This window comes from Euphorbia lathyris, chromosome 3, assembly GCF_963576675.1.
Source record: "Euphorbia lathyris chromosome 3, ddEupLath1.1, whole genome shotgun sequence".
Taxonomy (NCBI): domain Eukaryota; kingdom Viridiplantae; phylum Streptophyta; class Magnoliopsida; order Malpighiales; family Euphorbiaceae; genus Euphorbia; species Euphorbia lathyris.
Window position 1 is genome coordinate 39,765,895 of NC_088912.1, and position 17,905 is coordinate 39,783,799.

Here is a 17,905-nt window from a genome sequence, read left to right on the forward strand (position 1 = left end):
GAAAGAAAAAGTACATATGTACTTGTGAATTCTTGGGTCAAGCATTGATCTTATGATCAAGTAAGAAGCAGACTATTATAACTACTTCTGTAACTGAAGCTGAATATGTCTATGTGAGTAATTGCGTGCACAAATCCTTTAGATAAAATAACATCTACAAGATTATGGTTTAAAATTTGATCATATCCCTATACGATGTGACAACACAAGTGCAATCAATCTAGTGAAGAAGCTTATTCAACATTCAAAGACCAAACACATAGATATAAAACACCGCGTCATCTATTATTGAATGACTAATTCCCACACAATATTTACTCTATTCTCATTAATTACAATATGATTAAAATAGATAAATTTATAAGTGGCGCAATTTTTTACATATTCTCACCCAATATTCTTTCATAAACTTTCCATGTTCTTGGAAAGATGCGTTATTAAAATGAGAATTTTTAGCAAATGAAAAATTGGAAAAATGAGTGAAATCGAGTAAAAATGACTTATAATTCAAAAAAAAAAATTATATATTCCTTAAACGGCATATAATTCAGAATGGGGGAGTAAACATGTTTTTTTTACCAAATCAGGTCAAAAGTGTCCTTTATCTACATTTAAGTAAAATGGTACACTTATGTAGGCTCGTCGGGCATCTTTTAGGTGAATCTTCTCCCAAGTAATGCTTTATGTGTATGCTAGGACTCAAACTCGAAATCTAGAGTAAACGACTTGAGATATTTAACCATTCAAGTCAATCTTAATTGGTAAAATGTTATTTGTTATACATTTTTAAAGTCCCACTTTAAGAAACTATGCCTCTATATATGAGTTGCAAACACAAATTCTAATTTGAAAGTCTAAAAATATTTAATATTTTCATTGATGTTTACATTTAAACTTTTAAAATGTTGAGATTTTTTTGTTGTACCAACCTCTATTTAGTAATAACCTCTCAATTGTTATATAAATAGTCGTGTCCCAAGTTTATTTAATGAATGTCTTGGGAGAGATTTTGTGTTTCTAAATGCAATGGGGTTGGGATATTGTTAGGGCTGATGTGTGTCTTATGGTTTTTTGGTTCTTTGAACATGGTTCCATTACCCTTGGTCTGAACTCAAACATCATAGCCCTGATTCCCAAGGTGGATGGAGCAATTACAATTGATCAATTTCGTCCAATTATTATGAGCAATTTTTGCTATAAAATAATAACTAAGATCCTCGCGGATAGGTTGGCTCAGGTTGCTAGCAAGATTGTTTCTAATAACCAGTTTGGATTTGTAAAAAGAAGGAACATTCGTCATTGTATTGCTGTGAATATTCTTGATAAAAAATGTTTTGGCGGTAATATGGGTATGAAAATTGACATTCGAAAGGCTTTTGACACGCTTGATTGGAACTAATTGAGGTTCTTCAGGCTTTTGGCTTCTCCCTGCCGTTCCATGATTGGATCCTTAATATTTTTTCTTCTGCTCGGATTTCTATTATGACCTCAGTGGGTCCCTAAGGCTATTTCTCTTGTTCTAGAGGAGTTCGTCAGGGGGGCCCTTTGTCCCCTATTTTATTTGGGATTGCTGAGGATTACCTTAGTATGCTGCTTTCATCTTTGGTGTTGGCGAGAAGTCTTATTCATGTGACTTATTCCCATTCTTTTCAGTTCCCTACTCACTTGCTCTATGCTGATGATGTCCTTGTATTCTTTAGAGCTTCTTATTCTAATCTTTGGACCCTGCATGCGACTTTTACACATTATGGCTCTCTTTGTGGTCAATATGCTAATTGACAGAAGTCAGAATCCTTCTTTGGTTGTGCTATTACGGCTAGGCGGAGGGCTCGTCTTACTGGGATTAATGGAATCAGGATTGGATCACTGTTGTTCCATTATCTTGGTGTCCATCTCTTCCGTGAAAACTGTAACGAGCGAGACTTATATCGGTTCGCTTAGTTTTACCATTTCATTCTTTGACATTATTTGTATTTTTTATTCTTTTTATTGATTTGGGTTCGGAAGTGGTTGTCTGGGGGTGCCAACCTTGTTGGGATGGCCCGAACCTTATTTCCTTGTTCCCTACCTTTTAATATAAAAAATGCAATGGGAGACTGAGTTTTCAAGATTTCACCGCATTCAACTTAGCAATGTTAGGTAAGCAAGGTTGGCAATACATGACTGACCTAAACTCTTTTGTTAGCCCGATTTTCAAAGCTAAATATTACGCTAAGGAGGATTTTATAAATGATCGATTGAGAATTCTCTGAGTTATATCTGGAGGAGTCTTTAGAATCCTCAATTATTACTTAAAGATAGTTTTCAATAGAATATTAGAGATGGTACCGCTATTAATGTTTGGAAATACTCTTTGCACATGGTATGATTAATTTGATGCTCCAAACTCCCATCATTGATAACATGGAGGATTTGAGGGGTTGTGACCTTTTTATTCCTAATACATTGGACTGGGATGTGAAGCTTTTAGTGGAGCTTTTTGTGCTTAGGGATGTTCAATAAAATTTGAATTTGCCACCTAGGTTGGGAGGTTATCTGAATTCAATCATATAGAATGGTGGCAGAACAAGTTTATTTTCTGTAAAGAGCGCGTATCATTTTGCTACCGCAGTTTTATCTCCAAATGAGCATTTCCATGCTCCTAAGTAGTGGCGGAGACAGGAGGTGGAGGGGCCAGGCCCCCTCAGCCACCGGAACCACCTCTACCATTAATAGTTTCGGCCTCCTAGCCATTGGAACTACCCCTACCATGGATGGGTTCGGCTCCATATTTCTACAAATTATGGTTCAAGATGGTTAATTAACTCATTGATTTTATATTTAATTACAAGATCTAACTTGATTGATATATGATAGGAAATTTCTCTAAGTTTATTCAAACCGACTCAATCTTATTTTTGTAGTCCAAATCTAGCGTAATTTTGAGAAGTTTTAAAGCGATACGTAAAAATTGGTCCTTGACCATCAGATGATAACATGTATATATAAAAAATTGAGCGAGTTCGATTTAGCATTTTTTTAGGCACGTATGTGTAAAATTAGCACCGACCAGACCAATCATGTATTCGTCATTGCTCATAAGGTCTGAAATAGGATTTGGATAGCTGATATTCCCTATAAAGTCTACTTCGCATGAAGGTTTGTTTAAAACTGTTTTCCCATCAGGCATAATATTTTGCGAAAGGGATTGAATGTGGCCAATAGTTGTGTTCTATGTGGCATGGACATTGAAGATAATTGGCATGTTTTTGTTAGTTATGGTTTCGCTAAAGAGGTTTCCATGAATTTGGGCTATTTCGTTTAATTAATTTGAAAGCTTCCTCAATCGAAAGCTTTGTTGAATTTTCTTCAGTTTATTGTAAAGCTTTAACAAGGCTATCCTAGACAAGCTTCTTATGCTCCTTTAAAGCTTTTGGTGTCAAAGGAATGACAAATTATGGAAGAATGATGCTATCTCCCCTCGCCAAACTATGTATGTAACTATGGATGTGTTGTATGACTGGGTAAAAGCTAGGAATCAAAAAGCAGATACTAACGTCTTTAGTGTTGTAGGGTCCAGTTTGGTGTCTCCCTAATTTTCTTAAATGCAACACTGATGCAATAATTTTTTCTGATACTTCTCAGATCGGAGTTGATGCTATTTTTGTGTGACTCCAGATGTGCTTTTGTAGCTACTGGATCTTCTCATGGCATTCCTTAAGTAAAAAAATGTGAAGCTTTTGCCATCCTTCAAGCTATCTCTTGGGCGATTTGCTTTGTTTTATCGACACATGATCTTTGAGTTGGATGCTAAGCTCGTTGTGGATGCTATTCACTCATCTAAGAATGACATCTATGCGTTTGGTTCTATCATTAGTTGTCACACTTTTTTTTTTTTTAAATAACAAATTACTTTGTCAATTTTATTAGACAACAAGCTAATGAAGTGGCTCAGTCTTGACTCAATCTTTTCGTTTTTATTTTGTTCCATGTTGTTTTTTTTTATATTTCGAGCTTTTTAATTTCTGTTTAACTGATTGCCCTAACGTAGCTGCTTATTTTTATTCCTCTTTTTTTAAAGACCATCAACCTTAAAAAGAATTTTACTCTTTTTTAATTAGTTAATATTAAACTTTTGTAAATAGTATAAAAATGATAATAATAAAAGAAAAAGAAGGCACCAAAATTAGAAATATAAAAAAGAAAAGAGTAAATAGAAGAGTTGAATAATGATGGGGAAAGAAAATCAAAGGGCGGTGGGTGGAGAGGCTTAGGGAAACATAATGTATGGGAAAGATTTGAAAGAGCACCGACGATTAAGGGAAAGAGATAGCCAGCCTGGCACTGCTGTTCATCTTTGGCCCCACTCTAACATTTCACCATTACTATTCTTCATCTTTCTTTTTTTTTTTTCAGTTTACAAACTTTTTTAAAATGCAATCACATAATTAATACTTTTAAATTTATATCATCTTAACCTAAATTTTAAGGAGTTAACAAGTGAAGAGACTAATAATATTATATGATAAATTTAAAATTATATAATATAATTTAGATAAATTAAAATATATATTATTTTAAATAGATTTAAAAACTCAATACGTAAATTTAAGTGGTTATAAATCGTTTTAAATTAGTTCAAATGACAAGTACATCTATATATATATATATAAAATTTTTTTTCCAAAGTTAAGTTCAAAAAGGTGATAAATTAATTATTGTTTTTTTGTATGCCCAAATAGATCCAACCCGAGATCTATTCTTTTTTTAAAATTTTATTTGTTTTGGATGCAAAGATCTATTTTCTATATCATGTGCTTTCACATGCTCTTCATACACTTCTTCTTCCTCAATTATATATATTAATTACTCTCTAATTTCTTTTTTCATATGGATGCGAGTCAAATTGACCATTTCTTTCTAATAATAATAATAATAGTGATAAAACATACCCCAACGTGACATTTAAAAAACAATACATGTATATTTTGTCATCACATCATACTTGGTTGGGTATGGTATGGAGTCCATCTACTTTTTTAATGCTCCTTTTCTAAGTTTATAATCACCTTAATAGTAATTGTCCAAAAGAATTAATTACATTTTTAACTCTTTGTATTGATTAAAAAAAAGCCATCTTACTTCTATACTTTAAAAACATTTTATTTACTCACAAACTTACTTAATTGACTTATTAAAACTCTCAGTTTGCTTGAGTGACTTAATCCCTTAAACTAGTCTTATAATAATTGATTGACCTCCTAAATTTACTTACGGGGCGTTTGGTATTAAAATCACAGAAGCTTATCCCCCTCTTTATACCACCCCCTCCTAGGTATAGGATTTGAGTGATAAGAGGCTTATCCCTCATCCGGCTCACTCTTCTATCTCCCAAACAAACACGGGATAACTTATCTTGTATTTTTTTTTATCCCTATCTCACTTCCTATATCCCTTCTAATAAACACCCCGTTAAAGTATACACACTGCAACATGAATTTTAAACGATCAATATATCACTTTTAGTAAATTAATTGTTGTTGATTTATGAGAAGTCAAGTCATATTTATCATTATATATGAAAACACCTTCAATTTTGGGGGAATATAATTGGTATGATTTTTCTTTTTCTTTTTTTCCTTCAATCATTACATATTTATGTTTCTTACAAATGCTCAGAGCAGAGTTGAAATTCTAGGACAATGATATTTATTAATTGAGCTTAAATTGTTTTATTATATTGCTTTAAAAATATCTCATTAGCCCTTTATCAAAAAAAATAAAAATAAAAATATCTCGTTAGCCCCTGAACTTACTAAAAGTAACATAATTAACCTTAAATGCTACATGACAAAGTAAGAAAAGATTTTAACAGGTTGAGAGAGTTAATAAAACATGGCCAAAGTTTCCAAATCCAAGCCAAGTTCAACGGCCGGATGCATAAAGTCATTTCAAACTTTGAGTTGGCCTTCATTAATAATTAGACAATACAAACAAGCAAAACACCATATAAGTCATCCTTCCTTGTTGTAGTTTGTCATTTTGTTAGCAAATGGAGGAGCAAACTATACTTAGATTGCAAGTGTAGAGCAAAAAAACATAAAGTTGTGGACGTTTGATGTATCATTTCTTGACTAATCATACATTCATTCTGCCATTCAAAACGTTTGTTCAAATGTTCATATAAAGATTGTTACAATGTTGCCATCCCAATCCCAGAGAGAGACAAACCACACCATTTCAGAACATGATTTCTCAACAGAACAGACCATATACCAAACTTCTTTCTCCATACATATACAATACTACTATTCGCGCTTCAACATCAAAACCCGCTATCTCAAACATCGGCATCCACCAAAATTGGGAATTGAACTTTCCTATCCATTAGGCTGCTTTTTTGTGCATGTGTTTCCTACTAAGTTGTAAACATATATTTGTTTTTTCCTCCCACTATTTCGGCAAGAAGCAAACATTCATACCTTAACTTTTGATGTTCTTCTTCTAGCATTTACAAATAAGACTAGTACAAGGAGAAAGACAATGCACATGACCATTGAAATGCTTCTCCCTACCATAAGCCCACTCAAATTGTTCAGCACCTCCAATCCTTCCTGCAGTGTAAAATATTATAAAGCATCAGAGTAGAAGTGATAATTTCTACAAGTAATTGAAGTGGCAGCTCAAAAACGACAATTATTCTGGACCCTAAGGAACAATGATGGGTTTTGAGAACAGAAAACCAATCATATCGAAACAACTCAAGTCAATTGACCGCCTTATTGTTAAAACAAGAAAGGATAGCATGTCTCAGAACTTTTAATGTAAAGTCTGAAGTTAATTAATGTAATGCCGTGCTCTTCACAACTGGTAATCAACGCAAGAATTCATCATGTTCTCAGAAAAGGAAAATTTGAAACTTTCCAGCTGAATGCAAGACTGCATCTGATTTGTCATTGATGCAACCACCAATAAATTTGGTAGTAAGTGACAGAAAAAACACAAATAATAATAAAAATTGTGAAATGAATATTATAAATACTCACTGCGTCTGCCTGGTTCTGCTGCATATGTTTGTTTTGCTTTGAAAAAATTTCTTGAGCATATTTATAAAGCTCCAAGTCAAGATGGTTAAGCATTCTGATCTGCTTGAGAATCGCCTCAGGGACATGTTTACGATCCTGTGGAATTTCATAACCATACAAGTTAGTATCAAACAATTTCTAGATCATCCCGATCCACTCCAAAAGTCAATATAATTACATCGAAAGTGTTTCAGGAAGTAAAAGATGATGTGTTCTATTAGTCACCTGTATCCAGAATAAGTGCCTTAGTGTCGCGGCTTCATTATGTTTTATATTAAATTCAAGATATCTATTTAGGAAATTGTTACACTTTCAATCGCTAAGTATAGTTGTCAAATTGAGATTGGATTCATGAATCGAAATCCACAGTTTGTGAATCGTGACTCGTGAATCGTAAAATTCAGTTCAAATTCATAATACTATAAAAAAAATAAAATATTTACCATGTTGAACTCAAAAGATTATCAAATCCGTTCTTTTTATATGTCATTTAAGGTTTTTCATCAAAACCAATGCAATATTAATGAAACTATTAAAATGACTAATTTACCTTTAATACTTCTCTCTTAAATCTCCACTTTCTATGCAAAATTTCTCTCTCTTCAAATTTTTTATGGCTTAATTATTGCATTAATAGCTATACCTCTCTCTTACCATAAATAAGGACAAATTAGAGAAAACATTATCAAAAGTGCATTGGTAATACAAAACGACATATAAAAATGAACAAAATAAAAAGTCTAAAACGTCATATAATAAAAAACGAAGGGAGTATTAGTCTAGAAATGCAATTTTAATGTCAAAAAAGAAATCATATCAACCAAATACTTACAATTCAAATCTAATGCAGATGCAATCCTAATAACACTAATTCACAAATCGGACTTTTGTTTAATAACTTAGTGGAGATGGAGAGTTTGAGCTTTTTTTGTCTTTGTTGTCAACTTGATAATGATGGAATGAAACTAGTTTGAGTGTTGTTGAAGTTTTTGATGAACAGTGATGAAGATTTGACTCGAAATAGAGCTAAATCGAATCGAATAGTGAATCTTAAGATTTTGTTACAATTTAGATTCACCCTATAAATTCGGCTTGAATTAGAGCGGAATTGAATCTAATCGTACGATTCGAATCGTGAATTGTAAGATCCTATAAATTCGGCTTGAATTAGAGCGGAATCGAATCTAATAGTACGATTCGAATCGTGAATCGTAAGATCCTAACAATAGTGGATAGCACTGATAAAATGACATAACTACACAGAATGAGCAGGGTAGACAACTAAATAACTTCAGATTTGGTGGCTGAGAGAAGTCGACAAACCAAAGAAAAAAACATTAGCAGCTTTATATCAGATAGCATATGAACTCTATCAAGCAGTGAAAAAAATGACTAGGAAAATGAGAAACTCTACATCGGCAAATGGATTCCTCTCCAACAATGGGAAACTCTACAGCCTACCAGGAATGGAACAGCTAATTGGTTCCAGTGTTGTTCCCATAACCTTTTCTTTAAGTATAGATTTCCCAGCAAGCTAAATGACACACGAGGCCATCCAGGACACTCATAGGACAATTCCAAGAGAAGCAAAAAAACATCAATTATGCTAGATTTCTCTTGAAGGATCAAAGACACGGACACCTCAAAAAAAGTGATAAGAGCCAAATGCAGTGTGAAGTAAAGCATGACATTGACTTTTTTGCTGCATCAAGATCTACTCTAGTCTAGGCACAGTGAGATCAGGTGATTTGACAAAATTGTTTAATTCAGAAACCTATTAACAAGCATGGAGAAAAATTCAAGTCTCATATACACGTGACTAATGTTATAGAAATACCTCCTTTGAAAAGTTTGCTGGAGCTATTCTCTTCAAGGAAACGGTCCGACGACGTGTCTGGGTCTTTCGTAAAGTAGAAATGCACTCCTCGTAAGCATGCATAAGTTTCTTTACAGTCATCTAATATAGAGGATAAGTGGACCCGTGTTATGTTTTCTGCTTTTTAAAAGAACATGTCATTAATAAAACGTCTGTGCAAAAAGAGCCTTACATTTTCTTGCTTCACATCCAAATTTTCTGTAGAAGCAATTCTACTTGCCTTTAGGTCTGGGGCGCTACCCTGATTCAGCAAAAGCAGCAAGATCACCCAATACTCTTATTAGTATGCACTATTCAGTTACCATATGCCGTGCCAAATGCAAACGAATAACTACCACTTACCTGATGATCGTCATTTTCAGACTCAGAATCTGCAATAGAGGTGCTATGCTCTGTACCATAAGTTGACACTAAATTACAACAAAATAAATCATAGCCGATTCTTGGCAGAGGGAAACAGGTTCTTTGATTCACCAACCTGATTTATTATCAGCTACACCCTCCATGCTGGAGTTCAATGCTAATGCCTGTGCAATCACCTGTGCACCAACCACATTGGCGAACATTGTTGCAGATTCTCTGTGGTCCTCAGTGAGACCTACATATAGCATCTCATCCAGCCTCCTCTGCAAGATTTACAAGCATCTAACATGAAAACCATGAGGGAAAAAATCAGAGAAACACTCCCATGAAATTGCATAGCTCAAAAGCATGGAAAACCTATCATGTTTACCTTTGCAACTTGCAGTACATGTTCACCAAGAATCTTATACTTCTGAACACAATGGCGTACTTCATGTGATTCCATAGAATAAGAGTTGTTTGTCAATCCTGCAACCTGTTAATTAAAAAAAACAAAAAACGAAAGGCACGGATTAAGGAGCAAAATAATAAATGTCGCAAGCAGAGGTATTAAGCAGTGGAAGTACCTGAAATGTCGCTCCATTATGGATAACATCATGAGCTATAGGGTCATTAATATATTCATGTAATGGCATGACAATTTCCTCCATGTTGTATGGAATTTTGCTCTTCACGTGATTTGAGCCAATAAGTTTCATAGCATCTCTCTGTCCATCAAAATGCAAATACACAAAAACAAAATGAGCCACTAGAAAGGTACTCTTACATATCATGATGCAAACTATCCTAATGTATTGAGATTTGGAGATGTTTGGGAGAAAGAGGAATCGAATGGTTGACGACGTTCTTCAACAAAATTTGGAGAAACAATAAGATGCCATCAGAATGGAGGAAAAATATCTTAATCCCTTTATATAAGAACAAAGGCGATGTCCAAGATTGTGCCAACTATAGGGGAATCAAATTAATGAGTCACACTATGAAACTTTGGGAGCGAGTGATCGAACAAAGGCTAAGGAGGACGGTGAAGATCTCAGAAAACCAGTTTGGCTTTATGCCGGGAAGATCAATTATGGAAGTCATCCATCTAATGAGACAATTAATGGAGCACTATCGAAATAAGAAGAAAGACTTGCATATGGTTTTCATTGACTTGGAGAAAGCATATGATAAGGTACCAAGGGAAGTACTTTGGTGGGCCTTGATAAGGAAAGGCATTTCGCGGAAATATATTGACATCATAAAGGACATGTATGAGGGAGCATGCACGAGTGTACGTACTAGTGTTGGGAAGACTGAAGAGTTTCCTATTACGATTGGAGTGCATCAAGGTTCCGCACTAAGCCCATTTCTTTTTGCCATCGTTATGGATGAACTAACAAGTTCACTTCAAGATGATATACCATGGTGCATGCTGTTTGCAGATGATATTGTGTTGGTTGATGGGACGAAAGAAGGAGTGGAGAGGAAATTGGAACTATGGAGACAAACTCTAAAATCTAGAGGCTTTAAGTTGAGCCGAAGTAAGACAGAATATTTGGAGTGTAAGTTTAGCGGCCATAAGAGTAGGAAGGCAGGGACAATCACCCTAGATGGGAGAGTTGTTCAAGCCTCGGATTGCTTCCGGTATTTAGGATCTATTATCCAAACGGATGGAGAAGTAGATGGAGATGTTGCTCATAGGATTAAAGCTGGTTGGTCGAAGTGGAAGAGTGCTACGGGTTTCCTTTGTGACCCCGGCATGCCTAATAGATTGAAGGGAAAGTTCTACCGGACGGCAATTAGACCAGCATTGTTATATGGTACAGAGTGTTGGGCAGTGAAACACTGCCACATGCATAAGATGTCGGTGGCGGAGATGCGTATGTTGAGATGGATGTGTGGTCATATGAGAAAGGATAGGGTGAGTAATGAAATAATTAGGACAAAAGTAGGGGTCACATCTATTGAGAATAAAATGAGAGAAAACCGACTAAGGGGTTGTTTGGATGGAGGTATTTTAAAGTAAGTGAGGGTAGCTAATCTTGTTTGTTTTGAGGTGTAATTGAATGTAATAGTAAGTGAAGGTAGGTGAGGTGAAATTTGGGTGATTTTCTTTACACCCCAAATTGGAGGGTAGGGAGGTGACAGATTTTTCTTTTCCAAAATTGCCCTCTATATTTTATTTTAAAATAAGACATTGTTTAGATATAAAAGTAATTTTGTATATAACTTACCTTACCTTACTTTACCTTACCATCAAACCAAACACAATTACATTATTAAACCATCACTTAACTTACCTTCTATCCAAACACAACAAATTATTTCATTCACTTCACTTCACTTACCTTACCCTACCTTACTTTACTTTACTTTACTTTACTTTACTTTACAATACCTCCATCCAAACAAGGCCTAAGGTGGTTTGGCCATGTGAGACGTAGAGCGCTTGATGCGCCGGTTAGGAGAACCGAAGAGTGGCAAAGGGATGTAGTGGTGAGGGGTAGGGGAAGACCTAAGCAAACTTGGAGGAGAGTGATCGAGAGTGATATGAGTTTACTGGGAATTGAGGAAAATATGGTAGTGGATAGGACGGAGTGGAGGGAGCGAATTTGTGTCGCTGACACGACTTGATTTCACGGTTTTATATGATGGTTCATGTTAGCCGACCCCGAATCATTTCGGGACTAAGGCTTTGTTGTTGTTGTTGTTGTTGTTGTTGTAGAGAAAAACAACATAAGAATCTAGCTCTGGTTTTCTCACAACGGCCAAAGTAATTTATATATTGTATAGTTTAGCTCTTTTCCCCAAAGGATGCAGTTTCTAAGGTTGCTGGTCATATCATAAGAGTGTCAGGTGGTAATTGGTAACTATAAGAAATCATTGATGAACAGTAAAGTCTTTAATTACTAATATAGTAGGGCAGAAGACATGCATCAACCAACACTTGTCAACCAGATCATCTCCCGGTGGACTTGCTTTTGGAAGGGATAAGGATTACTGGGATACACGGGGTAAAGAAGTTAGGGTGAAATGATATTCAGGTGACAGCTCTAGTCTCGTGTCGATAGAAATCTAGGCAAAACTACTGTGTAAAATTTGCCAAAGAGCACTTAGTTGTTGAGCAAAAGGGTATTCATGATCTGTTGGCAAAGCGACAAAAGAGCTTAAGGGGGTAGTTTGACAAAACTTATGGTAGAGCTGCATCATGACCAAATTAAACCACATACCAAGTTAGCCAAGATTAGAATAAGAAACATAAGGCAGGGAAATGCAGACCCCAGTACTAGAAACGTTAAGAGGAGAAAGACCAGCTACGATGTTCAATTCTCAGATTTATCATTTTTGTGCCACGAAAGAATAAAAAAAATGAGACTCATTGTGCAGTAGAAAGTAAAAATATTAGATAGACATGAGGCATCAAACAGCAGATTGCCAGACAGACATACCCTATCAAATAGATCTTCCCTCATCCATGGAACCAAGTACTTCCATGGCCATATGTCCAGCGTGCTTACTCCATTGCGAAGATGCAGTCGTTTAGACATTTGTGTGGCAGAAGTTAAGTTAGGATGTACCAAAAACCTAGCAGCCACCTCAACTGAAAATTCATAAGTACTAAAGATGCGATCAACTGGATTCCGAAGTATGGTCACCACTGATGTGTTCTCCCTGGGAAGTTTGGACATCATGCTATAGTCATCATGAGTAACCAACAGTCTACATTTCTTTTTGCTGCACAAAAAGTAAAATTACATAGTTAAAGATGTCACACAGAAGTAACAATGGTGCAAGAATCCTCAAAAAAAAAAAAAAAAAAAAAAAAAACACATAACAGAAATATTAGCTCCCTTTTTCTAGAACCTACAGTACTCAAGAGTTATAAAAGTTGCTACATCAAACCTTCGCAGTGCAAAGCAAAACCTTTGCAATGCCTACCCCCACAAGAACATAGCATATCAGGAATTCCTAAATAAGATATAAGAAATATTTCTAGCTGTAGCAATAAGGTAAATTCAGTAGTAGACTCATTGAGGCCACGGACACCGATAACAAACTTAATAATAGTCATAATTCAAGTAGAAGATCCCTTTAAAATGAACACGGGATTTCTGACAACAGTTCAGCCTTCTAAAAGACAGCCAGAATAGTTGATAAGCAAGACTCCCATTTTGTTGAACAGAAAGAAAGAAATACCAAGAAATTGAAAAGGTAATATTGGTTCACAAGAAGAGGATTACAGTATTCCATAAACATTAGGCAAAATAAAGAAAAGCAACTACAGTTTTCGAGCAATGGTACCTTGGATCAAACCGTAGCTTATCATATGAACGGGGACATTCCTGAGAGTTAGAGTACAACTTTCTCAGAAAACTGCACGGGAAACAAATAGCAAAAAGCATAAATTAATATAGTTCAAGAATGTTTAGCTCTATCTTCAGGTGAGAGTAATGTGCCAATGTGGAATTACCAATGGAAATACGTGCGCCCTCCAGTTCTTGGAACGTGGAGGAAAAACAACAAGTCCTGAAGGGTGTGTTTGTCATCTCTAACTTCTTCTTCAAGAGAAGCAAAAGCCCATTTTTTAACAATATTTTCACACCGGCCAAAATCATTTCCGATAGCAGAGACGCATCCTAATGAAGGAAGGAGAAAAAAAAAAATCAGAATCCACTCCGCAAGAAAAATAAGTAACTGAAACTAACAGGTACATACCCAATCCAAGAAGCATAAAAAGCACAGCAAACCCCAGAGTAGGGTGCATCCCCTTCATTCTGCTTCAACAAATGCCAATGCATACAGTTACAAACTTGAAACGATACTATTACCCCCTCAATTTGCACATTAAAGAACAAAATCAAAGCATTCTAGAGTAAAAACTACGAATACGAAAGTACTAAACCCTAAGGAAAACAAAGAAATGGGAATTGAAAAAACCCAACAAAAAAACAGAACCCCAAATGGGCATTGAAAAGAAAAATAAAATAAAATAAGAAGGAACAACATATAGTGGCCTACCAACCAGTATCGAGTTTAGGGATCTCGTGCTCATAAATTCATGGATGAGACAAAAAGAGCGGTTAGAAATTAGGCGCCCACATGAAACAGTGAGAGCTTTCGAGATATAGTTAGTCGGAATTTCCTCGGGAGTCAAACAGAAGGTAGGAATTATAAATGTATTTTCACCCCGCTGACCTTTGATCTTTTGTAATTCTCCGGTATTGCTGAAGCAAAGCAAGAATCGGTGATTCGAACAATAATTATCAAATAGTAAGAAAAGAAGAAGAAGAAGAAGAAAATACCAAAGGGTAGCGAATGGTGTTTCTACTGTTGTGTCATTTCAAAAGTCAAAACCAAGTCTCTGATGTTTCATATTCCTTTTTATTTTGTGTATGATGAATATTCTTGAGTTGAATCAAACTGAAATTCTGTCTACCTACCTTGCCGGAAATGTACGGGATATGTTAGCAAAATAGGCTTAAGCTTTTTAAGTAAGTAATTTAGGTTCAACGTTCAAAATAACACCAATTTTTACAATATAATAGTATCAATTTAGATTTAACGTTTATAATATATCATCAATTTAGGTCTCACGTACAAAATAGAACTAATATAGGTTTAACGTTTACAAAATAATACGAATTTAAGCTTATGTAATATATGCAAACTAAAAGTAATTGAATATCCACAATATTTCGAATATTGACATGTATCAATATTATTTTACATGAGCCATAAAATTTAGGAGACATGGAATGGTTGATGAAAAACAAATGTAAGGTTTTAATGGGCAAGAATACTAATTAATTGTATTATAATAAATAACAATATAGAACTAAATAAAAGATAACATATAAAGTTAATAGGGAAAGAATATAATATGATTAATTTAATTATGACGTTTAACTTAAATTGTATATATTTTGTAAACGTTAAGCTTAAATTCGTATTATTTTGTAAACGTTAAACCTATATTGGTGCTATTTTGTACGTGAGGCCTAAATTGATGCTATATTGTAAACGTTAAGCTTAAATTGATATTATATTGTAAACATTAAGCCTATATTGATGCTATTTTGAACGTTGAGCCTAAATTGGTACTTCGTCAAAAACCTTAGGCCTATTTTGGTACCTTATCCCGAAATAGATATATAAGAGCATTAATCATCATGTCAATTTTTTTATTTAAGAAAAAATTATACTACTAATTCTTGATTCAAACTGAAATTTATATCCTTGCACGATTACATGTTGTTTGCCTATTTTTGTATAAGTGGAAAAGTGAGCTCAAAAATTGTATAAGGTCATCTCCAACCATCTACTCTATTTTTCCCACTTCAACTCTACTTTTTTCTACCCCATCTTCAATTATAGAGTTACTACAGTAACACTTCTCCAACCATCTACTCTATTTATAACTCTAAAAAGAATATTTCTATTAACAAATAATATTTTACTATTATTATATTAATTTTACATACCATTTATTATATAAAATAATATTTTTATTATTGAACAATTATTAAACCTTACTAGTATTTTTTTTATTTCCATTTGAGTGCATTTTTACTCTAAAAATAGATTATAGAGAATGGTTAGAGATGACCTAAGTATCACAACAACAACATAGGTATCTTAAAAATACTTTTCCTAGTGAGTGAGACACTACGGGATGGACGGGACGGAATGGGAGGCGGAGGCGGGATGTATTTCTCATTCCATCCTTAATAGTTTGTGGATAGATTTGGAAATAAAAAAAAAGATTCAGAATTTTTTCACCTCGTCCCCAAACCGCCATGATTACTGAGATTTCCACCACCCGCAAAAGAAACCATGTCATCAAAAAAAAAAAAAAAAAGAAACATGTATTACCAATAAAAAAAAAGTTATTAGTAATTTGTTTCATGGAGGTTTTTATTAACTTGTAATGTATTAATATATTACAAATGTAACACAGTAGTTACACTATTAAGTAACGGTAGAGGACTAGTAACAACTTTGTTACATTCGTAATATATAACTAGTAACAACTTAGTCCTATTAGGGTCGAATAGTACCAGATACTTGTGGGTATAGTACCCGTTACTATCCCTAACTAGTATAACTACATTTTTCTACTAGTATTAATATGAAGTTTGGATTGCGGATGACTTTCTATAGATTTGGATTTACGATAAATATATTGTTTTGTGTTTTTATGTCTTTTATGCGTTTTTTTTTGCTCTTTGTAGTCATTTTCATCCATTCGTGGATATTTTTGTTTTAGCCTGTAATCGTGTGAGGTTTTATTCCTTACATTTTGCTTGTTGTACTTCTTATTTTTTCATCTAATGAAATTACAAACATTTTTCTCAAAAAAAAAAGCTTATGAAGTTAAATATATAATACGATGTGTGAGCGAGAGAATGTTATTTTCAGGATAAAACACGCTAGGTTGTTTAGTTTTGCTTTAGGTTTCTTACTTTTGTTTTAGTTTTTTTTATAAAGCCTAACTTTTTTTTATTTAAATTTCTATACTTTGTGTAACTTCTGTTGTTGTTAAAAGGAAGAGGCTCCTCTTTTAAAGCTGAACTTTGGGGTATTATTACTGGCTTGAAAATGCCAGAAATATGGAAATTAATGATTTGTTGATTGAATCTGACTGCCTGGAAGTGGTCAATTTCATAACCCACGAATGCCCTTTACACCATCCCTCGCGATCCTTAATTCGTCAGGTACAATTGCTATTGTCCAACTTCAGTGACGTTCGTATTAGCCATGTTCTTCGAGAAGGAAATCAAAGTGCAGACTGGCTTGCAAAAAAAGCTCACGACTTTCCAGTGGGGATCAGAGACCTTGTTGCGGCTCCAGCGGATATGCGAGAGGTTCTATCTAAAGACAACATTGGGTTTGCCTTACCCAGGCGAGTAGCTGCCTAAGGCAGCCTGTTAGCTGTTGTGTTTGTTCGTGTCGTTTGTTTTCCTGTTTGTCTGTGTTTTTTTCTGCTGTGCTGTTGGTTTTTTTAGCTTTTGTTTGCTGGTGTTTCTGGTTTTAATCACTTTGTATTACCAAAAAAAAAAAGGATATTCCTTAAGATTTTTTATTTTAATTAAAAATAATTAATATATATAAATTTCGACATTGTGGGTAAAACTTCCCTCGCCCCCACTCCCACACCTAAAAATTTAAATTTTTCCTAGAATCACCGTTCCATTGCCATCCCTAAGTGAGATTTTTTTTTTTTAATCAAAGAACGAATGAATGAATTAATGAGCCATCATTTGGCAAGAATGTAACAAACTCGAGGAAACACAACTCGGTAAAGAGTTAAAGAATGAAAGACAATTATTAAAACGAACTGACTTCGCAATTGCATTAGCTTAGCCACCTCATTAGCTTGTCATCGTGTTTAGAATTGCCTTGCATCTCGAAATGAGATCACCAAACTCAGATGCATCACGAGTCGGGGCCTGAATTGCATCAACTACGGGCTTGGCATCGGTTTCAAATATCTCCTAAACGCTTCCACTTCCAGCTATTAAGATAATCAAGTGAACTATGCTCCTTTGGTTTATCCCTAAGTGAGATCATTTTTAAACGCTTCCACTTCCAGCTATTAAGATAATCAAGTGAACTATGC

The 17,905-nt window shown here is 34.6% G+C and overlaps 1 protein-coding gene across 3 annotated transcripts; it reads right to left on the reverse strand.

Moving 5' to 3' along the window:
- Positions 1-6,034: 6,034 nt before the first annotated feature.
- On the reverse strand, positions 6,035-14,739 carry LOC136223624 (protein-tyrosine sulfotransferase). Of its 3 annotated transcripts, none has more exons than XM_066011735.1 (14): positions 14,589-14,739; positions 14,309-14,510; positions 14,002-14,060; positions 13,757-13,922; positions 13,588-13,659; positions 12,735-13,020; positions 9,870-10,010; positions 9,674-9,778; positions 9,419-9,566; positions 9,283-9,332; positions 9,113-9,181; positions 8,902-9,021; positions 7,026-7,160; positions 6,035-6,593 (listed from the first exon to the last, which is right to left on the reverse strand). In XM_066011735.1, the coding sequence occupies exons 3-14, from the start codon at positions 14,057-14,059 to the stop codon at positions 6,456-6,458; spliced, it is 1,488 nt and encodes a 495-aa protein (XP_065867807.1). In that variant the 5' UTR covers position 14,060; positions 14,309-14,510; positions 14,589-14,739; the 3' UTR covers positions 6,035-6,455. The 3 variants fall into 3 exon arrangements, with proteins under 3 accessions (XP_065867807.1, XP_065867809.1, XP_065867808.1); XM_066011737.1 differs by having other exon boundaries at positions 14,305-14,510; XM_066011736.1 differs by lacking the exon at positions 14,589-14,739 and having other exon boundaries at positions 14,309-14,569.
- Positions 14,740-17,905: the final 3,166 nt, after the last annotated feature.

Coding starts and splice junctions, on each gene's coding strand:
- LOC136223624 (XM_066011735.1), bottom strand. CDS start 14,059: ATGAAGGGGATGCACCCTACTCTGGGGTTTGCTGTGCTTTTTATGCTT. Junction 13,021..13,587: donor AAGCTACGGTTTGATCCAAG/GTACCATTGCTC, acceptor CTTTTTGTGCAG/CAAAAAGAAATGTAGACTGT. Junction 9,182..9,282: donor CTGAAAATGACGATCATCAG/GTAAGTGGTAGT, acceptor TTGCTGAATCAG/GGTAGCGCCCCAGACCTAAA.